Here is a 27,539-nt window from a genome sequence, read left to right as displayed (position 1 = left end):
TGCTAAATATTTACAGCTATTTTAAGATCAAATGGCTCAAAGGTTTGGAGGCAATAGAACAGAATACTCTTGAAAAGAGAGAGATATGATGAATAACATCAAGTGATAATAATGTTTAATACAGTCATGGTTAAGTGCATGAATAAATGAAAAAAACAACCTATGTTGTAAATGTATATAAAAATACAATACACTATCACATTGCTTCTCCTTGATGTACAACATCTGTATTCAAAGTTTGGTTTCAATAAGAAGATGATTTGACACTATTTTTTAAGAATCATGATTGACTTTGTGGACAACTACAGTACTATAGCTTAATTGTCACAGCATCATAAGGATTCCAGATAAATGTCAATGTCATTTTTTACTTGTGTAAATATTTCTTCTTTGCTCATGTCTTCTTTTATAAAATCTGAAATAGATATGACAATATTTCCAGTAACAAAGATAAAGTGCTATAATTTACATTTCAAATGCAATGTTTCAAATTTGGGTAACAAAATTTGTTGTTTCGATCTGAATAAATTAGCCTATATTTAAAAACTAGATGTGTCAAAGCGACACGAATGGCCCCGTCCCAAAAAGTTGAAAAATCTGCAATTTCAATAACACATGTGGACACAAACATGGTGGTAGTTTCACATATCAAAAATCAGCTCAAAATCTGGAGGGGTATAAAAAAAATCCGTATAACTATGATTTTCAATAATTTATCATAGTCCAAAGCCTGTAATTTCAGCAAAAATTAGTGAAGTGGAACAAAACTTATACTTGATCTGTAACTCATCATAGTTAACTTACATATCAAAAATCAGCCCAATATCTGAAGGCGTTTAGAAAAAAAGTCTGTATAACTGTGATTTTCAACAATTTCTCAAAGTCCAAAGTCTGTAATTTCGGCAAAAATTAGTGGAGCGGAACGAAACTTTAACTTGATCTGTAACTCATCATGGTTAACTTACATACCAAAAATCAGCCCAATATCTGAAGGCGTTTAAAAAAAAAACTCCATATAATGGTTTGTTGCGGAATGACAGAATGACTGAATTACGGAATTTCGGAATATCGGAATTATGGAATATGGGAATTAAGGAATATCGGAATTACGAAAAATCGGAATTTCAGACAAGGGTAAAACTATATGGCACCGACAACTTTGTTGCGGAGGCCATAAAAAATAAATATCATCATCACACAGAGGAGAGTACATTAATGATACAACAAGCATGATAATCTGCTTTATCTCCCCTTTAACCACTTTGGATGCAAAAAACAGACCTCAATTTTATTTAGAAGGCAATTGCCATTCTATTAGAATCTAACAGTATAACAAGTTTCGTGTAATTGCACGAGAAAATGTAGTGCAATGACAAGGTGTGTCCAGGACAGGGGCAACATTTCTGATTTAAATGGGCATGACTATGAAAGAGAACATCTAAATACTACAACCAATGTAGGAGGAGTTGCAATTACAAGGACAGTTCTAAAAAGGGTCAAAATTTCTATAGAGAAAGGAGCATAATTCAGAATTCTGGATAAACTAAACAGAAATCCTTCACATGAAGACGTTAGCACATTATGATCAAGTATTTAAAATAAGTTATAGTGAATAAAAAAAAAAGAAGTTATTTTGGACCGATTGACAGACAGGCTGATTTCTATTTACCCTCAAACTTTGAAAATATTTCTATTTAACTCACTTATATCATCTCTTTCCATTATTTCACTGTAAGCCTGTATATAATGAGGCCAAACAACTTTGTCAAAATATCCTGGAACATCAGGAGGATTATAATCTCTTGTTCTGCAAAAAAGAATAAAAAGGATTTTCATAGATACAAAATATGTATGCTCAACTTGATACAATTAAATATGAACAAAAACGAAAACATAATGGTAAATGATGTCCTTGTAGGTCCACAGGAAAACTGCTGTAACATGTTGCAAAGAAGGGCTTTAAGTTTTGATCCTATGAGGCCGGCAGTGAGGTGAGGACATTACCTGCTTTTAACTAGAAAATTGATTTTCCTATTCTATCTTTAAATGGTACATCACAGAGATTAATGACAGAATATTTAATCTGCTGGAGAGAGTAAAAACATTTAACGAGATCAGTGTCTTTTGACATAGAATAGTCATTAAACTTCTACTAACTTAATACAAATTTTGGTAAACCAGTGGAAAGGATGGTTGTAAATATAAATAAATTAGGAATGTGTCCAGGGGGCACAGATGATGCCCTTGATTGCATATAACTTTGTAAAGGGACATAACTCAAGAAAAGTAAAGATAACAATATAAAGTATTTGTACTTGATTTGTGTTTGGAGGTAATTAGCATTGTGTTTAAGTTTCATAAAATTTTGTTGAGGCAAACTAATGTAAGAAAACAGAAACGAAAAATTCAGCAATTTTCCCATTTGTAAGAGGTCATAACTGTAGAACATTAAAAATGACGCTACCAAAATCCAAACTTGATTGTGCTTTGAGCTAATAGGCATTGTGAATATTTTCATAACATTGGTTGAGGCACACTAAAGTAAGAACCAAAGAGCAATTTTGGAACGTAGACGAACATATGCACAAGGGTAAAACTGAATGCCCTCTATGCTACAGAGGGGGCATTAAAAACACATTTTTTATTCAAAGCTAGCACTCATTGTATCTGTCAGCAATGTAGAATCTAATTTTATGCATTGAAAACAGTACAGTATTTTGTACAAAACAATCCTTTTACTTTTACATTACAATCCTGCTTTAACTACACAATACTAAGGCCTAAATTAATATATTGCTTGTTTCCCCAATCCCGACCCTGCCAAGCTAGGTGTGGGTAGGTAGGTAGGGAGATAATTTTTTGCTGGACAAATATCGGTCGATCTGGCAAGCCTGAAAATCAGAAATGAATAAAATAATATTTGACTTAGTTTTGACAATAAAATTTATGAGTCAGATTGTTTTTGCAGGGTCTGTCGAGATTGGGGAAACAAACAGTATTTTATTTTAGGCCTAATTACAATCTAATTCTATGCTTGGAAAACAGTACAATATTTTGTATACAGCAATCCTTTTACTTTAACATTACAATCCTGCTTTAACTACAAAATACTACTTACAATCTCCTTTGTTCACATGTTTCTTTTGATGTAACAAGAAAATATCTTTTATCAAACAATTCATTTAATGGCCTAAAATAAAAGAAATATAAAACTAATTAACCTTATTACAATTATGGTATGAGATATTCTGTTTAACCATAACTAGATATAAACAAAGATTGAATTATCAAATGTTTTCACATCAGTACAGATGTTACATATCAAATAACTGTCTACAACTTGTACGTTTTCCCTTTGATTCTTTTTCTTTTAAAGTAATTGTTCCATTTATTCTTTTGGTCTTTCAAAAATGTCTAATTATTAAAAGAAAACAGACACAGATTATCTCTGTCAATTTATCAATGAAAGGCATGCTATGTCATTCATAGAACTGTAAGACTATCTAAAATCATAACTATTTGGAAAAAAAAGTGAGCTTTACCATCAAGGATGACAGTTTATCAATCTTAAACTTCACCAAATATATTATATATTTACCCATAATTAAATATAGTAAAACCTTCTACCAGTAATATAGAGGGTTTATCTTGAACTTCTTCCATCCATATTTCTTTTATTTTTTTTACATCTCTGACCATAGAATCCATGTCTAATGAAGAAAACACTGAAATGAAAGAAACATGTACATGTATTCATTTTTTTTTATAGCTTGTTATGTCAGTGATAACTATTACCTGGTATATAAAAGTACTGTACCATGACAATCAAACTTTTTGTTAGGGGTTTATTTTATGTAAAAGATTCTGGGATGACTATTCTCAACAGTAATATTTTTCCAGAATGTTTTAGAATAAGAAGACTTTTAATGCTAGAGGTAGAGTTATACTGATGTTGAACTATAGAAAAAAAAATGCAATTTTATAAGATGCTAACATTATCTACAAGGATACCATATAAAGTTTGTCTTTGCTTTCACTGTGTTTATATCTCTTACAAAATAAAGAAGTATTTATTCATACTCTAGCATCTGTGGAAAGAGTACACTGTGATCGTAGATAACATTAGATGGAAAGAGTACACTGTGATCGTAGGTAACATTAGATGGAAAGAGTACACTGTGGTCGTAGGTAACATTAGATGGAAAGAGTACACTGTGGTCGTAGGTAACATTAGATGGAAAGAGTACACTGTGGTCGTAGGTAACATTAGATGGAAAGAGTACACTGTGGTCGTAGGTAACATTAGATGGAAAGAGTACACTGTGGTCGTAGGTAACATTAGATGGAAAGAGTACACTGTGGTCGTAGGTAACATTAGATGGAAAGAGTACACTGTGGTGGTAGGTAACATTAGATGGAAAGAGTACACTGTGGTGGTAGGTAACATTAGATGGAAAGAGTACACTGTGGTGGTAGGTAACATTAGATGGAAAGAGTACACTGTGGTCGTAGGTAACATTAGATGGAAAGAGTACACTGTGGTCGTAGGTAACATTAGATGGAAAGAGTACACTGTGGTCGTAGGTAACATTAGATGGAAAGAGTACACTGTGGTCGTAGGTAACATTAGATGGATTTATTTGTGTTATTTGGCTGCTCTCACACTATCACATACCTCCAGTCACCTCTAAATACCTCTCACACTATCACATACCTCCAGTCACCTCTAAATATCTCTCACACTATCACATACCTCCAGTCACCTCTAAATATCTCTCACACTATCACATACCTCCAGTCACCTCTACATATCTCTCACACTTTCACATACCTCCAGTCACCCCTAAATATCTCTCACACTATCACATACCTCCAGTTACCTCTAAATATCTCTCACACTATCACATACCTCCAGTCACCTCTAAATACCTCTCACACTATCTCATACCTCCAGTCACCTCTAAATATCTCTCACACTATCACATACCTCCAGGTACCTCTAAATATCTCTCACACTATCACATACCTCCAGTTACCTCTAAATATCTCTCACACTATCACATACCTCCAGTCACCTCTAAATATCTCTCACTATCACATACCTCCAGTCACCTCTACATATCTCTCACACTTTCACATACCTCCAGTCACCTCTAAATATCTCTCACACTATCACATACCTCCAGTCACCTCTAAATATCTCTCACACTATCACATACGTCCAGTCACCTCTAAATATCTCTCACACTATCACATACCTCCAGTCACCTCTAAATATCTCTCACACTATCACATACCTCCAGTCACCTCTAAATATCTCTCACACTATCACATATGTCCAGCCACCTCTAAATATCTCTCACACTATCACATACCTCCAGTTACCTCTAAATATCTCTCACACTATCACATACCTCCAGTCACCTCTAAATATCTCTCACACTATCACATACCTCCAGTCACCTCTAAAAATCTCTCACACTATCACATACCTCCAGTCACCTCTAAATCTCTCTCACACACCTCCAGTCACCTCTAAATATCTCTCACACTATCACATACCTACAGTCACCTCTAAATATCTCTCACACTATCACATACCTCCAGTCACAGTCACCTCTAAATATCTCTCACACTATCACATACCTCCAGTCACCTCTTAATATGAAGGCAAGCTTTCAACTGTGGTATCAATCATGAATACTTATTAAATTACTTACCTTCCCAATTATGGTGTTGGACCTCTGGTATCCAAGTTAAACGTTTATCACCTGGAGGCTAAAACAAAAAGAAACTGACCATTAGGTAGTACAAATTTTAAGTTTTATTGGTCATTTTGTCCTTGAAATATTTTAACACTGGTATATATCATGTCATCTCTCCCTTAAATATTCTTTGGCAGTATATATTTGTTTGGTATGCTTTTCCTACAATTTGCATGTGTTTGTTAATAATTGCATTAATCTCTGAACCATAATACAAATTATTTTTGGAAGAATTATTTTCTATATCCAAGAAAGTCATGTCTAAGAAACGATCAACAGGTTGAAATACCAACCCCACAGTCAATATGTCTATCCTTAAATGTCCCTCATACTCCATCTACAGATTATACTTGCATATATTTATGTATAACTAGGAACATTGTGCTATTACAATCAAATGATACCCTTGTTATAGATACATGTATAACCTGGAACAGTGTGCTATTACAATCAAATGGTACCCTTGTTATAGATACATGTATAACCTGGAACAGTGTGCTATTACAATCAAATGATACCCTTGTTATAGATACATGTATAGCCAGGAACAGTATGCTATTACAATCAAATGATACCCTTGTTATAGATACATGTATAGCCAGGAACAGTATGCTATTACAATCAAATGATACCCTTGTTATAGATACATGTATAACCAGGAATAGTGTGCTATTACAATCAAATGATACCCTTGTTATAGATACATGTTTAGCCAGGAACAGTGTGCTATTACAATCAAATGATACCCTTGTTATAGATACATGTATAACCAGGAACAGTGTGTTATTACAATCAAATGATACCCTTGTCATAGATACATGTATCACCAGGAACAGTGTGCTATTACAATCAAATGATACCCTTGTTATAGATACATGTATAGCCAGGAACAGTGTGCTATTACAATCAAATGATACCCTTGTTATAGATACATGTATAACCAGGAATAGTGTGCTATTACAATCAAATGATACCCTTGTTATAGATACATGTATAACCTGGAACAGTGTGCTATTACAATCAAATGATACCCTTGTTATAGATACATGTATAACCAGGAACAGTGTGTTATTACAATCAAATGATACCCTTGTCATAGATACATGTATCACCCGGAACAGTGTGCTATTACAATCAAATGATACCCTTGTTATAGATACATGTATCACCAGGAACAGTGTGCTATTACAATCAAATGATACCCTTGTTATAGATACATGTATAACCAGGAACTGTGCTATTACAATCAAACGATACCCTTGTCATAGATACATGTATAGCCAGGAACAGTGTGCTATTACAATCAAATGATACCCTTGTCATAGATACATGTATAACCAGGAACTGTGTGCTATTACAATCAAATGAAACCCTTGTCATAGATACATGTATAACCAGGAACTGTGTGCTATTACAATCAAATGAAACCCTTGTCATAGATACATGTACTGTAAATTCAGAAATTATTGCGTTCATTTATTATTGCGATTTTGTCATTTTAAATTAAATGCGATTTTAATTATTACGATTTTGAGAAAAGTCATGCTTAATTCAGTTAAGATATTACAAAATGCGAGTTTTAATTATTGCGTTTACAACTCTGTCGCATTATTCGCAATAATAAAAACCTCGCAATAATTTCAGAATTTACAGTATAACCAGAAACAGTGTGTTATTACAATCAAATGATACCCTTGTTATAGATACATGTATAACCAGGAACAGTATGCTATTACAATCAAATGATACCCTTGTTATAGATACATGTATCACCAGAAACTGTGTGCTATTACAATCAAATGATACCCTTGTTATAGATACATTGTACATGTATAACCAGAAACAGTGTGCTATTACAATCAAATGATACCCTTGTTATAGATACATGTATAACCAGGAACTGTGCTATTACAAACAAATGATACCCTTGTTATAGATACATGTATAACCAGGAACTGTGTGCTATTACAATCAAATGATACCCTTGTTATAGATACATGTATAACCAGAAACTGTGTGCTATTACAATCAAATGATACCCTTGTGATAGATACATTGTACATGTATAACCAGAAACAGTGTGCTATTACAATCAAATGATACCCTTGTTATAGATACATGTATAACCAGGAACTGTGCTATTACAAACAAATGATACCCTTGTTATAGATACATGTATAACCAGGAACTGTGTGCTATTACAATCAAATGATACGCTTGTTATAGATACATGTATAACCAGGAACTGTGTGTTATTACAATCAAATGATACCCTTGTTATAGATACATGTATAACCAGGAACTGTGTGCTATTACAATCAAATGATACCCTTGTTATAGATACATGTATCAGTGGATAAGTGATGTACAGGGATCTCCATGGATGAAAATTGAACGATGGAAGAACTTTCACCATTACAAACCGTGTCTACACTGTACAGTGTAGCTTGATCGGAAGTATTTTATCCCTCCATACAAGGAATGGTGAACATGCTAATTCATTGCTTATTTTAATTATATTTATTCAGTTTTTATTATAGAATTAGAAGTATCAATATTTTCATTTATTGCCGTTTTTAACCATTCAAATGCCAAGTCTTCATGGTCCCCCCTTAGTCGAGAATGACCAAAAGCTGTCATGAAGGTCCCCATGTAGATTTCTTGTATTTTTGGTAATTATTATGGGGGTTAAAAATCATATGATGTGGAGCTTATTTTTCATGGACTCTGACAAATTCAGAACCCATTACCAGTATGGCTGATTTGCAGCAACAACAAAACGATTCGTACGGGTTAGTAAAAGGTTAAAGAGATTTGTAAAGCAAACGTTGACAAAGGAAAAGGTTTTTAATGACTTTATCTGGCAAATTGATGCTGTGCAAAATGCATCTTACAGTCTTTCGAGTCTGAATAGAAACCGGAAACACAGATGTATCAATTTGATTGTTATATACGAAAGGAATTCGGAATTACGATACGATATTTCTTTACAGGAAATATTTAAGTTTTTACTTTTAAACTTTTAAAGTAATTCTAAATTATCGTTACAGCAGTACTCGAGTTATTTGCAATGAAATAATATTTACTGTTTTGCGTCTTATTTTGTACTTCTTAAAAAAGGAGGATGCTGACTGCGTAAGTCAAAATAAAGCAGGTGTTCGACTTGTTATTAAAACTGTTTTCTTTGTAACTGGATTATTAATTTATTTATTTAATCTAAATTATCATAATCATTTGCTGAAACTTAGTTGATTAATTCAACAAATGGATCGTCTATCCTCAGATAGTATTCTCCTGTCTGGTTTGTTGATCTACCTGTACAAGCTCAGGTACAAGTGATTAGTGATCTTAATCCGGACATCCCTCAGGCTTTAGAACTGTATTGATTATAACATAAAAAGCCTAAGGGTTATGCAATTACATGCATTTGATTATAATTGATAAAAAAATGGCGTCCGGCTACAAAAATTGATGAAGTTTTGAACGATGGCGGAAGACAATTTAACGATGGCGCATGACAATTTAACAATGGCGCGAGTCATTTGATGATGGCGCAAGACATTTGAACGATGGCGGGGCGCCATCTTTAAACAGGCCATGGAGATCCCTGGATGTATGTGATAACATATCACAAGGTACATACAAATGTAGCATGTACACAAAAAGCTTGTTTCAAAATTTCCAATAGCTCTAATTTGTCGTTCCTGGGATAACTATGACAAGTATTTCATGGCAGATGAATAGACTGCAGCTGCCAGAAAAAAGAAAGGATGGTTGGATACATGTATATAAACCAGTATACCTACTCTCCTTTAAATCAGGGGTACAATAAATTTATGTTTTATTCTCATGTTAGTACTATGATTCTTACATGGAAATAGTCGTCTTGACATATATGAGCTGAACCTGGCAGTGATTTCTTTAAACAGGATGTTAATGAAGTCTTTCCACTGTTAGATGGTCTGAAACATACAATTAACACTGTTAGATGGTCTGAAACATACATCTACATGAATAGCAGATTTCAAAGGAAAAATAAACTTAGTTTACATTTTAGAGATACTCATTAGGAAAATGTTACAAATTACCATACATAGTTATCAAATATTTAAATTTAATGAAATCTGCATGTATACAATAAGCATATATCATGTATATTGTTACAATATTATTCCACAATTTGCTTATCTGAATGCAGCTAGCCTATAAAATATTAACGGAGAACGTGTCCATGTGACACTGATTATGCCCACACTTATCATTAAACCAAACAATAACAAACAGAATATTGTAATCTTAAATCATTTTGAATATTATTTTAGTAACAGTCTTCATAACGAACCACAAGTCTGAAAGCCCAGACCAGTGAAAATGTTGTTCTGTCAGTAAAATTTGCCTGAAAGAGGCATAACAAGCCATAGAAATTCAAATAAGTTCTAAGGAAGACATATTTGTAGGCTTGCAAGCCAACATGTTTTTTGAAAAGAGTTTGCACAAGGTCATGTTTTTCTCTTACGGTTTCTGACATCTTTACACTAAATCCATTGGATGTTGGGTGTGTACAGATTGATAATTTAGTCTTAGATACATGATTTTTTTATTAGTTGTTAGTGGCTTTGAACTAGCTGCCAGTTAACTGCAAGTACACTTAGATCTGTTCCTAGTGACTTTTTGTTGTTGGGATGTACAAGTACCCGGCCACGTCCACTTGTATTTTGGTCCATCTGATGAGTTAAGCCTTTTTCAACTGATTTTTATAGTTCGTTTTTATGTTGTACTGTTATACCACTGTCTCAGGTTAGGGGAGGGTTAGTTTTCTCGATTGAATTGTTTTACATTGTCATTTCAGGGCCTTTTATAGCTGACTATGAGGTATGGGCTTTACTCAATACTCATTGTTGAAAGCTGTACAGTGACCTATAGTTGTTAATTTCTGTGTCATTTTGGTCTCTTGTGGAGAGTTGTCTCATTGGCAATCATACCAAATCTTCTTTTCATATACATGTATATTTACAATCTTAATTTGTGTTTTTGGCTTACTTCCCTCATTATTTTTACCCAATTTAATATGTGTATGTCTATTTTTTCATACAATTTATAAAACTTGTTCAACTTACCCTGAGATGCCAATAATAAAAACATTTTTCAGCTTTATTCCGTTTTTAAGACCTGCAAAAACAAGTCTAATCTATAGTCTTTATAATGAGAGATTAAAAGAGAAATACAAAATGTACATGATTACATATCATTTGTTCTCAGTATAAAAGACACCAGATGTAATAATTATTTATCCCAAAGGACACTCCTTACAGTTTACAGATCTTGAAAGACAAATATTGATATCTTCTTTTTAATTATTATCTGCTTCAGGTGTATGGGATGGTAATACATTCACTTCTTCTGAACTTTGGTGGAAAGTAAATTAGTTTCTCATTTGCAATCATACCACATTCATTTATTAATTTATATAAAAGTCACGGTTAGTCCAATTCATGGTGAGTTAGCTGGTAATATATATAACTTTCTTCCAATAGATAAGATTTGCTGTTCAATGTTGTGTTCACCATTGTTCATTGAAGCTATGAAGGTCTTATGATTCGTCAAAATCTCATCCTTGATATGTTTTTGAATGTGGGATTACCTGAGTGCTAATTTGTTCTTAATTCTTTAACAAGATACATGTATCACAGTATGTTATATTATGATTTACATACAAAGACAATATTAATCATGTTAATTGAAGCTTTGTCCATCAAAACAACAACATTTTAATTTCAAGTTTTTTTTGTCTCTGAAAACAGACTTTGGTCAATCATTCACACAGACATCAACTTGAAAATGGATGAGTTGAAACAGACTTTATAAACAAACCTTGACTTGTTTGTTCATGTTATTATGAATGAATTATACTGACCGGCTTTAGAAACGCAACACTAGATTATTCTTTTCAATTTTCATTTTTAATTATGCATTTTTCTGTAATCAAACTTATGAATAGAAAGTTCTGTCATTACTTAAATTTTGAAAAAAAAATGCAGTTCGAAAGTTGAATTGATTACGTCATTTTCGATGTTCAAATATTGTGGTATACACTGAAACCCTGGTTTTCCCCTTACCAATGAACGTGTCACCGTCAAAAGCAATGACTGCCTGTAACAAACGCCAACATGATTGTCAGAAAGGTCAGCCATTTCTGTTCGGCATGTTTTTGTTTCTGTTTGCACCTTCTGATTTTGCCGTTGTTCCACCCATTACAATGTGTTTTGTCAATTATGCGGTTTAAACTTTAAGGCTCTAAATGTTTTTCGGCAGTCGATTCTTTGCCAGTTCAGTTAATGGGAAACATTTATGGCATAAATCTGTGCAAAATTTCATTCATCAATTTGGTTAGCAGTTGACGTTGCGGCCGTAGATCTGTCTCACAAATGACGTTGTCTAATCAAATTCTATCGACGTTGCATTGTCACTACATGTTGATCTAGTCTTTGATGGTCTTCAACAAATCCAGTCTACCGGTATCATTGTCGGAAGGACAGTAAGACGAGTTTCTGACGTCAATTTTTTGTGTTGCAGCACGTTCACGTTTTCCTGTTTGCAGAATTCTAATGAGTTGATTCAGCTTTTAATTCCTGAGTTTTGGCAATATGGAGATGCAACATTTTTTAAATGATTAAAGTGTGTCCAAGGATTGAACGAACTGTTTCACAAAGAAAAAAAACCGGAAAAAATCTTTTATTGGCTCGAAATTTCTCTTTCTGAAATTTCGTGCGATCTAAAAAATCTGGTATGTTCAATAACCACAGGTAAGTGAGATGTTTATTTTTCGAAAGGGAAAGACATATGATGAGCATGAATAGTAGTTGTATGAGGATCAAACATTATTTTGTGAAAAAAAATCTACAAAATGAGTGTTGCGTTTTTAAAGCCAGTCAGTATATTATGAATGATACAAATTTTTTTTTCTCATGAAAATATAACTATTTTGAAAGATACATCTTAACATCATAATGTTAAATTAAAAACATTCTCAAAACAACTATTAATTCTACCCTGGGATTCAACCATTATTTGAGTACAAACAGAACCAGACACAGGGGCTTGTTAAGTGGATCAGACGAGGTTTTACTGTCAATGGCGATCGCTATCCTATATAAAACACCTATATAGCGATCGCCATTGACAGTAAAACCTTGTCTGACCCACTAAACAAGCAAATGTGTGGCGCACAAATGTGTTTTGGGAGGGAATGGACCTAATAATGTCTAAATCTGCAGCCACTTACCAGTATCAACACTAGTCTAAAAAATTATTGTGTCTTGAAAGGCTATTATGTATTTATTTTCCTTTGGTGCCCTTTCAAGACATCCTAATTAATATGGGGATGAAGTCCCCAATAACAGTAGAAAATTCAATAAAAAAAAACTCGGGAAAATTTTCCCGATATTTTCATTGTACTAATGAACTCAAAATCGTTCAATTTTTTTTGTCGCGTTTTTGAATTTCCGGATCTGCGCTTAAATCTACTTCCGTTTCCGGTCTTGTTTGCATGAGACTTTGAATAAAATGTATATTTATCAGTCTAAGAAAGGAACTCAATACTAATTCATTTTTAAAAATTGTTTGTTATAAAAAAAAAACATTACCTGATGACAGCATTTCTTTGTTTACATTGAATATGATGTCACAACTAAAATCCCTAACAACAGAACCAAAATCAGAGTTACGTTCTTTGTTTACATTGAATATAACGTCATAACGTCACAACTAAATCTCTAACAACAGAACCAAAATCGGAAACGTTACGGTATTTCCCTTTCTCTTTTTAACATGTTTGATTTATAAAATCAAAGAGCAGATTGCTCTGAGGGATACGATTGCCGTTGTTTCATTGACACATGTACATGTATACATGTAGCTGGATAATATTATTTTCAAAACTAATTCAACTGTACGTTTAAAATAGTTACAAAATAGCCAATCACGGATAAAAGTGTATGAACAATGTAATCAGGCCTATGTTTTATTTTTGTACTATCAATTCCAAATTTACTTTCCACAGCAGTCACTGAGACTCAGACTCACAGGCACTTGTTTCTATCCATTGAAAGACCCACTATCAACATATATTTACTCGTAAATATACGTTGATAGTGGGTCTTCCAATGGATAGAAACAATTGCCTGTGCTCAGACCACAGGAGTTTGAAATCCTATCAATAAGGGGGTAAAAATATACCAAAGTCGACTATCACAGTAGAGCTTCTCTCGCTTCTCTCTTCGATGTGCTCAGACTGAGAGAAGGTATTTCACTTCGTATCTTATCACCTATTTTCCTACATTAATTCTAGGAGGAGTCCTATTCCTAACTCTTTAAATATTTAATTTCCTTTGGGTCAGTGATCATGACTCCTTTCCGTACACCTTTATCGGTTTAAAATGCGATCGTTTTTAATACAACGTTTATTGACAGAACGAGCTAATACTCAACGTGTTGTTTTGATTTAGAATTCACGGAAGTTACTTCCGGAAGGGAGACAACTCGAAACGATAATATGGAAGACTCCATTTCGTCTGAAGGGGTGTTCTACGATGAGGACAACATTTATTTTAATTTAAATGATGCATATGATTTAAAAATATGCAACAACAATAACCTTCAATAGCAGAAATACATAGAAAAGATCCCATGAGTTATAAATTAATTAATTGAGTGGAGAATCCACAGCAACCATTCAATCTAAAACCCCTTGAAGTCAAGAAAACTTTACGCATGCGCATAATTTCCAAAACAAACCCTGGAGCAAGAACGTATATTAAATGTTTATTAAACGACCTAGATGGTTCTCTGTTTCTTTATGGAAGTACAATCTCAAATATCAGTTTCATAACGGTAACATATAAGAAAAACTCCACTTCAGTTCTAACATGACGGAAATAGATTTATCGGAATTCAGAGAACTCTCGCATTTTTTCAAAACTGGGAATTCCCTCTGACGTGTTTCTAAATTTATAAAAATACAAAATATAAATACTGCTTAATTCTGATTTTCCGTGTTGTTTAAAACACGCATATAAATCAAGGGAATTATCAAACATGAAGATTATGAAAAGAACATTATAGGAAAGTTGTTGAAATTCAATCCCTTTGTTTGTTTTTATCTTTTAAAGCAAGACAATCATAAGAATCTGAGATGTTCTTTAATGTTTAGAATAAAACGATTGACGTGAGGGCAATGCTCTGAGCCACCGGTATAAGTCTACAGATTGCTTGAAAGCAATCGTATCCCAAAAAATCATACAGACTTCTTCCCCATTCACAGGTTATGCCTGCCTCATATTATTTGGACCGGTTACCCAGTATCCACACCTGCTCTGAATTGATGAAGGAATTAGGATTACTGTTAAACACCCTACTCATATCCAGAATAGGTATGATGTGAAAAAGAATACCCTGACATTTGCTTCTTACTACTGGTAATTTCATCTGTTTCATCAGTTGTTTCCACCCATTCAACATCAGTTGTCCCCCCTTCCTTGTCCTGTACGTTTTCTGTCTTCGTGTTCAATCTTTCAAGGAATGCATTTAGCAATTGTTTATTTAGATGGTCAGTTTGAGTTATTTTACGTTCAACTGCACAATTATGTGAACTATTATTGTCATTTGAGGCCAAATTCTCATTAAATTCAATCCCATTATCTATTTTCTCGTTTTCATCGTCCATGTTTAATTTTCTAGAATAAATTTATATTGAATGAAACGAAACTTACATCAAGATATATATTTCTTATTTATCTTAAATGAACAAAGATTAAACAAAATAAATGTAAAGAAAAGTAAATAATGGATGTTTTTATTTTATATTCACCCTAGAAATAATCAAAACAAAAACTTAATATTAAATTCTTTTTCTTTAACAAATTGCACAACAACTGTCAATAACCAAAATTTAGGCCTGATTCAGCTGAGCCAGATTCCTTGCACTTACAACTGATATAAACGTTGAAAACAAGGTACCACATCATAATAACATAACTAGAATTCATTATATTTACAGTATAATTAATCTATTATAGATCTAACACAAATGAAGATGACACAGAGATTTAACTATTGTAAAACTGTGACTTAATATGGAATCTGCCTGTCATTCTAGTTTCACTTCCAGATCTCATGCTTTTGAGTTGTTTCGGCGAATAACCAGGTCTGTGATGAATTGTACCGGCTATACATTAGCTAGGACTATTAAAGTTTTTTTGTCCAATTTAAGTAAATTTTGTTAATATCTGTATTCATTAATTTCATGAATAAAAAAAAATGAAAGGTACATTTAAATATATAATATATTTGTATGTGATGTGATAAAAGCTCTTTATAGGGTCATTTAATTGGAAATAAAATATTGTTTATATTCTTATATACAAACATATGACATGTATGAATAGTCTTTTCTTAATGAAGAAAAATAATATGCATCCGTCATTCTATCCCATATACATGATATAGGGTAAATGGTCTGTTCAGCTACAAAATGTAGTTCCTTTAGTTATTATATTTTTTTTTATAGCAAAAATGGTTATCTTAATGTACATTAATCATGTAAGGTGTTAGTAAATATAAACTGAAGGTGTACATTTTGTCAGGACTTTGGTTTTCTTTAAATTTCCCCAAAATGATGTGTAGTTGAACTTAAATCATTGTTTAGTATTATTAAGCACACGTACAGAGTACATGATTTGTCTGGTCAACTAATAATAATAATAAATTCATTATTTTCAGACGGTATTAAATAGTAAACACAGTTAACAAAACAGTTAATCCACCCTCTGGCCTTTTAATCTACATATAAGAATACACAATTTAAAAAAAATATTACAAAAGTGTACATGTAATGAAGCAAAAACCTAATACACTGCATAAAAGAGTACAGGTGAACAAATACCATTTACTTAATTAAGAAGACCACTGGACGTTAAGCAACAATCAATCAATCAATCTTAATTAAGAAGTATATTTATAGTAAAATTGTTACATTAAAACTACAAAAAGTTCTCTTCTCCTTGAAGAGATAATTAAGCTGGACATTTGGTTGTTAATATATATAAACATTTATACTTTTACTTTATTTCAAAGTGAAAGGCAAGGAAATCCACAACAAGGTTCCAGAATACATAAATGTTCTTTTACCCCAAGTAGTTTCATGTCTTTTAACAATTATATATTATTCTGGGAAGGTCTTAATGGGTATTTATTAACAACTGAACAACCGTAAAATACATTGTAGTTCAGATAAATATTATGGTGCTAGATTATTCATACACTAGCTTACATACCATCACTGTTCTAAGGTATCAAGATAGCAATTACACATTGTATATGCAAGTTATTATTTTCAGATATCTGTCAATATTAAAAATTTCTAGTTGAAAGAATGCCAAAGAAATTTAAAGGCGAAAACTCAAAGGCTGCTGTGGCAAAAGCAAGAAAGCAAGAAGTGAGGGATGCTGAAAATGCTAAAAAAGAAAAAGAAAAAGAAGATGAATATTGGAGAGATGATGATAAACATTGTGCCAATAAGCAAAAAAGAAAGGTTGGACTTAAAACTCATCTGTTGATATGCTATAAAAATATGAATAAAAAATCAATAAGGCTTCAACAACAAACTCAAAGAGAGGTGAGACTTTCACCTCAACTGTTGAAATGAATACAAATATGAATAAAAATCTTTAAAAAGGGAGATAAAAATCAATAAGGCAACAACAAAAAGAGGTGGTACTTTCACCTCATCTGTTGAAATGAAATAAAAATATGAATAAAAAAGGGAGGTAAAATCAATAAGGCTTCAGCAATGAAGATAGATGGGACTTAGACTTCATCTGTTGAAACGATATTCAAAATATGAACAAGAAGAGGGGAGGCAAAAATTACCAAAGCAGCAAGAAAGAGAGGTGGGACTAACCTAAAATGTTGAAATAATATGAAAGTATTGAGCATTTTGGGAAAAAATTAAAGGAAAAAGCAAAGAATTGGCAACTCAGAATGATGGGAATCTCCCTATCAGTTGAAAGGATGAAAGGATATACAAATATAAAATAAAAAGATAGGATTGAATAAAGGGAGGTAAAAAGCAATGAGGAAGTGACAAAGATAGGTGAGAATAACTTTATCTTTTGAAATGTTTTAAAAATATTTAAACAATAAAAATGGAGGTAAAAAAACAATGAGGCAGCAAATCAATTATCAATGTCTTAAAAAATAAATAGTAAGCATACATGTAGGTAGGTGGTCACATATTTTGGAAAGGTAGATTTCTTCTGACATTACTACGTTGGCAAGTAAAAGTAGCACCGCAATTTTCATTATGTCTGCATGATCATGATTACATAGATAAATCTGATGGTTAAATCTATTTTTTGATAGGAAGACAAAGAGAAGAAAAGAGTAGAACAATTGGAAAAGAAGAAAGAATTACAGAAACTTCATGATGAAGAAATGGAATCAATAAAAGTAAAAAAGCCAGCTACAGTAGACAAAATGACTAGAACACAAATTGCTGAACGGTTAGAAAAAGACAGAACAGCAGCTGCAGGTAATGTTCATTTTATAGGATTGGACATCCATATGCAAATAAAACTATATAAAAGGTACATATGATCTTTGCGCCCTATGCAACACATGGCAATAACAGGAATTTATGTAAGTAAAAGGTCAATATTTAAGATTGGATATGTAAATAATACTATATTAAAAGTACATATTTAAGGGGATACCAAGCAAATAAGAAAGTTAAGTCATTTGATGGTTTTAATGAAATTATTCCTGTAAATAAAATTGTGTGGTTCAAATTTCTTGTAATTTTTATATTTTGTCAACAAAAAGCACCCGTCCATGTGGACATATGTTCCTCTTTCCTTTCTTGTAAGAGCTCTCACACCTACAATTCTTGCCAGATTTTCTGAAAACTTCTATCAAACTAAAAAAGGTAAATATATCATCAATGTATCAGACAAACTCGAAAATCAGTGCATAATTAATTGCTTTTTATGGGAACTATATGCATTTCCCTTTAACATGTAAATTATACAGAACATAACCATATTGATAAATAGCTTTTAACTGCAATATAAAACATTCATACATTTACTTGTAAATGATTTCAATTTTCAATTCACTTCCTTATAACGCTTTAATTAATTTTTCATGTCAATTAAAACTGTATGTATATGTACTGATAGATTTATACATGTGTCAGGTTGAGTTTCCCTTCTCCCTTCAGCATCATTCATTTATAGGTACTGTTACTGAAAGGGTATGCATCTTTTATTGTTTAATTTATGGTTGTATAGATTTCACTGATATTTCTTACCTGTTGAGTAAAACTGTTTTTGTTTTGCGTTCCATTGAATACATTTCTGGGTTTTAGCAAACAAGGTTTTATATTAGTTCTCATGTAATCTTGTCATATATGTTGTTGTTTCAGCTGCAGCAGAGAAAGAGAAAGAAGAAACCCATTTGGATAAACCATTGGAGGAAAATCTAAACAAACTACAGTTAGAAGGGGAAGCAAGGAGTGTGGAAGCTGCTTTATCTGTTTTAAGGTTTGTAGTATTAAATGAATTCTAAGTGAGAATGCTGCTTAAAGGTCCAATTTGATCTCTGGAATCGTTCAAAATACAATACTGATTTTGTGATGTAAATTAAGGTCATTTATTTAAACTTTACAACTTCTTATGAAAAAAGAAACTTATTTTGTTTTAAAAGTAAAACATTCTGATTTCTGTGTCATTTGGTCTCTTGTGGAGAGTTGTCTCATTGGCAATCATACCACATCTCCTTTATTATGCTTCATAGGATAAAGTAAATTTTAACAGTTTCATTTAATCATGGAATTTTTTCCCATTTTTTTGTGACCTAAAAGGTTGCTGCATATAATTGATAAAAGAGTACTATAATAAATATAATATAATAAATTAAATAATTTCATTTCATTTTGAACATTTTTTGGACCGCATTGCAACACAATAGCACACTTATTGGCTTTTGTTTGGAAGTTATATGATTGTTGTTAATTCTTTTAGTGAAAAAGAAGCTGCAGTTGATCACCATCCAGAGAAAAGAATGAAAGCTGCCTATAAGAAATATGAAGACACTAACATACCTATCTTAAAACAGGAGAACCCAAATATGAAATTATCACAATTAAAACATATGTTGTGGAAAGATTGGATGAAGTCACCTGATAACCCACTCAACCAATCAGCAGAATCTTAGCGTTACATAATGGAAGAGAGGAATTAGTTACAAGGAACCATCATAAAGTTATACATGAAACCATCCACCTGGATATGAAATTTCAGACGGACTTGAACATGCAATTAAAAGATTTATGTGTTGCAAATGTCTGGATACTATTCAGTGTTATCCCAAAATATTTAATTTAGCATCCTGGTAAACAGTGGAAATTGAAATACCATCTTGTTTCTAAAAATTATAGCATCACATTCATAACATAATCTGTAACAAAAACATTTCAGATAGCATCACATTTAAGATTATAGCATCACATTACCATGATGCTAAAAGGCCCTGGGGAGAACACTGACTATTTTCATTGCTTTACTGTTTATAAATTATGATATCCTCTGTCATTGTATGTGTAAAAAGTCTTTTACTGTTATGAACACATTAATTGTTAATTATCAGTCAGGGGCGTTACTTAAACAAGTAACTTTTTTTTAGTTACTTATATAGGTAATTTTTGTTTTTAAAATATATAAAATTACTCAATAGAGTTATTTTAAATTTCAATATAAGCAGGTACTAAATGTAGTTTTCATGAATTTTTACATCATTTTATATCATAAATTTAAGAATTTGTAAGATTTGAGAAGAGAATAGACATAAAGGGTTACTTTAAAAATAATGACAAAAGTGTTACTTGGATAAGTTATTTTGTACATCTTTGAAAGAATTAGTAATAACACTTATTTAAGGAACATATGTAATTGTTTTGGGTTACAAATTATAAATAACTTTAAGTCTTAATTAATTCATAAGTTTCTATCTATGTATATCTGTCTACCTTCAAGATTTTGAAGGATAACGATATTTTAATAGTCCGAAGAGACCAATCTTTGACCAAGAAGCGTCGATATCAAAGATAAGTGCGTCAAAAAAGCAATTAGTGTTTCAGAAGGATTAGATTTTATATTTCATGGGAAAAATAACCAGATGACTGTAAAAATTTGTTAAAACTAGTAAAATTTGTATAATTGGTCACCTATAAAAATAATATTTAGAAAAGTTACTTATATAAGTAATTTTTAAAATAGCCTCGTTTTCAACATTACTTATATAGGTAATTTTAAAAGTTACTTGTTTAAGTAATGCACCTGACTGTTTATGATGAGTGTATACAATGATCTTAAACATCACTTGTTCCATTCATTGACAACATTTGATTTTGTCACTTTTAATGGGATTCCTCCATTTTGCATTTACCTTTGAGTTCAGTATTTTTTGTTATACTTTTTGTTAAGTCATATTTGGTAGTGCTTATCAGTTACATTTGGCAAATTTTATAAAGGAGTAGGTTCAATAAGGTCCTAAAATGGCCCCCTTTTTTAGCGTAAATTTCAAAATAGGATTTATTGACCAATATCACAATAAATTATAGCTAATACAGTGACTAAATAGGAAATAAGCCACTTTGTTGAAAATTTGTGTTCCTGCATATTATTATGACGTCACAAGTTGTACTCATATTGATTATCCACGTAAAAATTAATGAAAATGGGTAGATTTCCATTGATTATTGAACAGGAAACATAGAGCGCATATGTCGACAACAAAGATCTTTTAAACTAATGTTTGTGAAGACATTTCACATGTCTTATTTGAATATTTAGCTTGTCAACGCCTGCTCTCTATGTTTCCTGGTCCTAAATTTGGTTGAAATCCAACTGATTTTACCAAATTTCACCAAAATCTCCTATCCTTACCTTTTTGGGATGTAAAATTTAACTTATTAGAATTAAACTTTGACAAAAATAGGTCAATTTAACTTTTTCACATGTCTTGAAGTCAACTTATAATAACATTTTTTGTCTTGTTATATTGAACTTTAAAATCAGGGCCAAATATGGGCCTTACCGAACTTACTCCTTTACATCTGGATCATAAATATTATCATTGCTGATGATATGTAATATTTGGATCTTGCATCTACAAAATTCAAATCCTAAAGTTTGATATCATGTACCCAGGGTATGTTGCTTTAAGGATGTACACCTCTGAGGAGCCAAATATTTCTAGAATTAAACTTTTTTTAACCTGATTTTGGGGTTTATAAGACTCTAACAAAATAATTGGTGAAGAAAAAATCATATGGTGGTGCACTTCTTTTTTTTACTACAGCCCTTTAAAAATGCCCAATTTTGATGATTTTCCCCTTTTTCATCGATTTTCCCCTTTTTTTGGGCTATTATCTTGAAAAAAATCACAGTTCCACAATTAAACTTTTTTTCATACTTTCTTTTTTTGAAGTGGGCCAATCTGAATACATTTGACCAAAAACAACTATAGGTAGGTTTAATATAAAGTTTTATCATATTTTGACTCTTTTTTGTGTCAAATTTACCATGCTGTCAATTTTGTATTTTTGGTGATTTTTCTCAGTTAAGAACAAAATGAATTTTATTTCAACTTTTTTGTTATAAATGATTGAAAAAATACATATCTAAGAAATTTGAAAAGAACAAAATGACATGGGATGTACAAGATTCTGGTAAAATCATTTTTTGTATCGCTTACCCATTTTCCCAAAATTTTGGCTAAAAATACTGACTTGATTGGTCGTAAAATTTAAAAACTAGATTACTCAAAAACAATTCATTGTAAATACACAATTTTTTCACAGAATTATGTTTGATTATAATGTTTTTAAAATACATTGATATTTTCCACTTGTATCACATGTTTTGGAAAAAATTCAAGAACAAGATTTCAATGAGACTGAATGAGACTGAAAAGTCAGAAGAATACATCCTTAAAATGTTTTTTCTTTGTATGATGAAGATAACATAATTTTATTCTGATCTTAGAATATGATGCATATAATCATTGTTGAAGGTTGCACAGTTACCTAAAGTTGCTTACAGTGTGAGTAAATTGGTCTCTGGTGGATAGTTGTCATATTGGCAATCATATAATATATCCCTACTATATAAGTTACAATGTTTTTATACGACCGCAAAATTTGAAAAATTTTTCGTCGTATATTGCTATCACGTTGGCGTCGTCGTCGGCGTCGTCGTCGTCCGAATACTTTTAGTTTTCGCACTCTAACTTTAGTAAAAGTGAATAGAAATCAATGAAATTTTAACACAAGGTTTATGACCACAAAAGGAAGGTTGGGATTGATTTTGGGATTTTTGGTTCAAACAGTTTAGGAATTAAGGGCCAAAAAAGGGCCCAAATAAGCATTATTCTTGGTTTTCGCACAATAACTTTAGTATAAGTAAATAGAAATCAATGAAATTTTAACACAAGGTTTATGACCACAAAAGGAAGGTTGGGATTGATTTTTGGAGTTGAGGTCACAACAGTTTATGAATTGGGGGCCAAAAAGGGGCCCAAATAAGCATTATTTTTGGTTTTTGCACCATAACTTTAGTATAAGTAAATAGAAATCTATGAAATTTAAATACAAGGTTTATGACCATAAAAGGAAGGTTATGTTTGATTTTGGGAGTTTTGGTCCTAACAGTTTAGGAATAAGGGGCCCAAAGGGTCCAAAATTGAACTTTGTGTGATTTCATCAAAAATTGAATAATTGGGGTTCTTTGATATGCCGAATCTAACTATGTATGTAGATTCTTAATTTTTGGTCCCGTTTTCAAATTGGTCTACATTAAGGTCCAAAGGGTCCAAAATTAAACTTAAAGTTTGATTTTAACAAAAATTGAATCCTTGGGGTTCTTTGATATGCTGAATTTAAAAATGTACTTAGATTTTTAATTATTGGCCTAGTTTTCAAGTTGGTCCAAATGGGGGTCCAAAATTAAACTTTGTTTGATTTCATCAAAAATTGAATAAATGGGTTCTTTGATATGCCAAATCTAACTGTGTATGTAGATTCTTAATTTTTGGTCCAGTTTTCAAATTGGTCTACATTAAGGTCCAAAGGGTCCAAAATTAAACTAAGTTTGATTTTAACAAAAATTAAATTCTTGGGCTTATTTGATATGCTTTATCTAAATATGTACTTTGATTTTTGATTATGGGCCCAGTTTTCAAGTTGGTCCAAATCAGGATTCCATATCAAGTATTGTGCAATAGCAAGAAATTTTCAATTGCACAGTATTGCACAATAGCAAGAAATATCTAATTGCACAATATTGTGCAATAGCAATTAATTTTCAATTGGAGTTATCTTTCTTTGTATAGAATAGTAGTTGATAATATATGTTGGAAATTTGCCAGACATGACTATGATGTCATTTTCTATTTTTATTTGCCAATAACTTTATGTAAATAACTTCATTGGAAATTTGCCAATATAAAATGTTGCTGATGAAGCTTTTTTTCCTTATCTTATCTAAAATGTTTTTAGATAATGTATGTTGGACATTTGCCAGACATGACTATGATGTCATTTTCTATTTTTATTTGCCAATAACTTTATGTAAATAACTTCATTGGAAATTTGCCAATATAAAATGTTGCTGATGAAGTTCTTTTTATTTTTTTATACAATAAACAATGTATATTCACTTTTACTACCAACCAATCTTTACCATTCAGTGATAACAAGCACTTTATTTTACATTTTAATATTTTATGACGTATTTAAAAGAGTAGTTATTGTTGCAAACTCCATTAGAAATTTGAATTGATATCAGTTTTGGAAAAAGGGAAACGGGGATGTGAAGAAAAAAAATGGGGGGGGGGGGGTTAAATTTTTCTCATTTCAGATTTCATAAATAAAAAGAAAATTTCTTCAAACATTTTTTTGAGAGGATTAATATTCAACAGCATAGTGAATTGCTCAAAGGCAAAAAAAAATTTTTTAAGTTCATTAGACCACATCATTCTGTGTCAGAAACCTATGCTGTGTCAACTATTTAATTTTAGATTGAAATAAGTTTGAAGAAGAAATCTTTAATTGATTTGTAAAATCTTGACATTTGTTTTGTGTAAAAAAAACCATGTAATGTCAAAAATTTGATCACAATCCAAATTCAGAGCTGTATCACGCTTGAATGTTTTGTCCATACTTGCCCCAACTGTTCAGGGTTCGACCTCTGCGGTCGTATAAAGCTGCGCCCTGCGGAGCACCTGGTTCTAAATTAAATTACTATCTGATTTTATGTGTCTTGACTTATGCATTTTGAATCTCTGACCCTTCTTTAATTAACATTAATAATTTTAAATGAAAATAAAGCTACACATCCTTTGCTCTTGGTGAATAAAGAACGGCTGCCTGCTTTGTTTGAAATTGATCTTTTTAATTTTAATTTATTATATATGTTGCAATGAATATTACATTGATTTCCCAGTTAGATAAAAACCATTAATTTGACATGTGAAAAAAACATGGTTATTTTACTCTCTGACTTCATACAACAATAGGCGTTGTCAAGACATGGAAAACATTGATGGACAAAATAGTAATCTTATTGTCATTAAAGTTATGATTGCCTTGTTTTTATAAATTATCATGCCAATATACTGCTATCAAATACATATCATATTTATCACATATTGATACATAGTAACTCATTTTGATGAGGATATTTTCAAGTTGTAACAAGCTTGATCAGTGTATAGAAAGATGTTATGTTTACTATTTTAAGTGCTATTATTGTGTATAAGTGTTAAGATAATGTATGACTGAATAAATTACACTTGTCTACTTTGTAGTTAAAAGTCTGATTTGTTACTTAGAATGGTACATAACAATATATGATCTTCCAACTCACTTGGTTTAGGTCCAGTATGAGTTATTGGTACCAATTTGCAGCTGTTGCACATCAATCAGTATGCGGTTCTGCATGAGTCTTTTAAACTTGCACATGTTAATCATGTTTATTATTGCCTCTAAAACTCATTGGTGAACTGAGTTGAACTCACAAGAACATATTACAATGAGACCCCCGTGATACCAATATACGAGCGCAAATTTTGTTGCGGTCGTATAATAAGGGGTCAAAAACTAGCATTTTTGTAGTATCTGGACAATAACTTGTGTGTAAGTGATCTCTCTGACATTGTACCACAAGGTTCAATATCACAAAATGAAGGCTGGGATTGAGTTTGGGGGGTAATTGCTCATTATATGCGGGAAATAGGGACCAAAAACAAGCATTTTTATAGTTTCCAAACAATAACTCCTTATAAGATTATGGATCTCTCTAAAACCGTACTACAAGGTTCCATACTACAAAGGAAAGGCTGGGTTTGAGTGTGGTGGTAATTGCTCCAAAGGGGGTTTCAAAAGGTTTGGGGGGGAGGGGGGTTCCAATTTTTTTAAGGGGTTCAATTTTTTTTAAACTTTCAAGAAGAATCTTTAATTGCACAGTATTGTGCAATAGATTTGTAAGATCTTGAAATTTATTTTGTGTCAGAAACCTGTACTTTGTCCAAAATTTGATCATAATCCAAATTCAGACAGAATCAAGCTTGAATATTGTGTCCAAATTTGCCACAACTGTTCAGGGTTCAACCTGTGTGGTCGTATCAGGCTGCGCTCAGCAGAACAATTTATTGTCACCTATGCAGGTAGCAGACAAAAATACTAGTGTTGTCAACGACCGAATACCAAAAACGCTAACCGGTTAACCGGACTTTTTTTTAAAAATTTTGATTTGATATAAATATGTATTTAAATTATTAAATAATTATGTTTCATTTAAAAATTGTCGTCGTGGTAATTAATTTAACAGATCAATTGTCCAATATATTGATTGCTATTGTTAATTCAAAAAAACATAAAATTAATTAGACATTCAAAGTTGTCTCTCAGGGGCAAGATCCTAAGGAAACATAATTAGTATAAATGTTTTTTTTAACAGTAACTTTAAATCAGTAATACGATTAAATTAAAATACTAGTCCGACCAGTGCATTATTTTTTTTTGTATGAAGCTTTGTATTTCAGAGACAATCGATCTTATTACTTCATATTTTGTATAAAGATGGCTTACAATACGAACTATCAATCTGTAACATGTTCTTTATCCTTGATCTTAATTTCGATGGTTCAGTGAATGCTTAAACAGCATATTGTTTTTCTCGCCGGAACTCTCCAGGTTGGCATTCGTCAATCAAATCCTCCTTTTAATATCAGAACAATTTAAGTTGGGGACTATCTTATAAAGAGAGTGACTTGGGTCTACATAAATGCCTGTACCAAGACAGATCTGCATTCTTTCGATGGGTTTAAACGTTTGATTTTACAATTTGTTAAGGGATTTTTTTCCGTTAATAATTTGCCTTGGAGATGTTTTTTTGTTGTTATTTCACTTTTTGTCAAAACATATCACCATTCATCATTCATACTGGTAAATTGTGCCAATATTTACCCAATATGATGACATTGCTTTCTAACTGATTTAAGATTTCCACTCATCTTAACCTGAACCTAAAAAAATCCCAAAATAGGAAGCGACATTTGGGGGGAGGGGATACATGATAAGTATCGTACAAATTGTTGCATTTGGCGTCCACTGAATACTGATATCATATCTTATAGAGAACCTGATTTAAACGATGGATA

At 31.9% G+C, this 27,539-nt stretch overlaps 2 protein-coding genes across 9 annotated transcripts; one reads left to right on the top strand and one right to left on the bottom strand.

Annotated features, from left to right (window-relative positions):
• Positions 1-98: 98 nt before the first annotated feature.
• LOC143073520 (nicotinamide riboside kinase 1-like) lies at positions 99-15,524 on the bottom strand. Of its 5 annotated transcripts, none has more exons than XM_076249138.1 (8): positions 15,234-15,524; positions 10,883-10,934; positions 9,637-9,727; positions 5,721-5,778; positions 3,599-3,725; positions 3,119-3,190; positions 1,704-1,807; positions 99-415 (listed from the first exon to the last, which is right to left on the bottom strand). In XM_076249138.1, the coding sequence occupies exons 1-8, from the start codon at positions 15,484-15,486 to the stop codon at positions 333-335; spliced, it is 840 nt and encodes a 279-aa protein (XP_076105253.1). In that variant the 5' UTR covers positions 15,487-15,524; the 3' UTR covers positions 99-332. The 5 variants fall into 5 exon arrangements, with proteins under 5 accessions (XP_076105253.1, XP_076105255.1, XP_076105256.1 ...); XM_076249140.1 differs by having other exon boundaries at positions 9,637-9,758; positions 15,234-15,368; XM_076249141.1 differs by having other exon boundaries at positions 9,637-9,758; positions 15,215-15,352.
• On the top strand, positions 13,493-25,677 carry LOC143073522 (coiled-coil domain-containing protein 124-A-like). 4 transcript variants are annotated; one of them, XM_076249144.1, is made up of 6 exons: positions 13,496-13,569; positions 15,839-15,966; positions 17,159-17,352; positions 18,183-18,351; positions 19,243-19,360; positions 19,841-25,677. In XM_076249144.1, exons 3-6 carry the CDS (start codon positions 17,194-17,196, stop codon positions 20,031-20,033), a joined length of 639 nt encoding a protein of 212 aa, XP_076105259.1. In that variant the 5' UTR covers positions 13,496-13,569; positions 15,839-15,966; positions 17,159-17,193; the 3' UTR covers positions 20,034-25,677. The 4 variants fall into 4 exon arrangements, with proteins under 4 accessions (XP_076105260.1, XP_076105259.1, XP_076105258.1 ...); XM_076249145.1 differs by lacking the exon at positions 15,839-15,966 and having other exon boundaries at positions 13,493-13,569; XM_076249143.1 differs by lacking the exons at positions 13,496-13,569; positions 15,839-15,966 and adding an exon at positions 15,683-15,775.
• Positions 25,678-27,539: the final 1,862 nt, after the last annotated feature.

This window comes from Mytilus galloprovincialis, chromosome 4 (assembly GCF_965363235.1).
Source record: "Mytilus galloprovincialis chromosome 4, xbMytGall1.hap1.1, whole genome shotgun sequence".
In the NCBI taxonomy this organism is placed as follows: domain Eukaryota; kingdom Metazoa; phylum Mollusca; class Bivalvia; order Mytilida; family Mytilidae; genus Mytilus; species Mytilus galloprovincialis.
The sequence above is the reverse complement of the archived record's forward strand: the minus strand, read 5'-3'. Positions and strand labels throughout refer to the sequence as shown.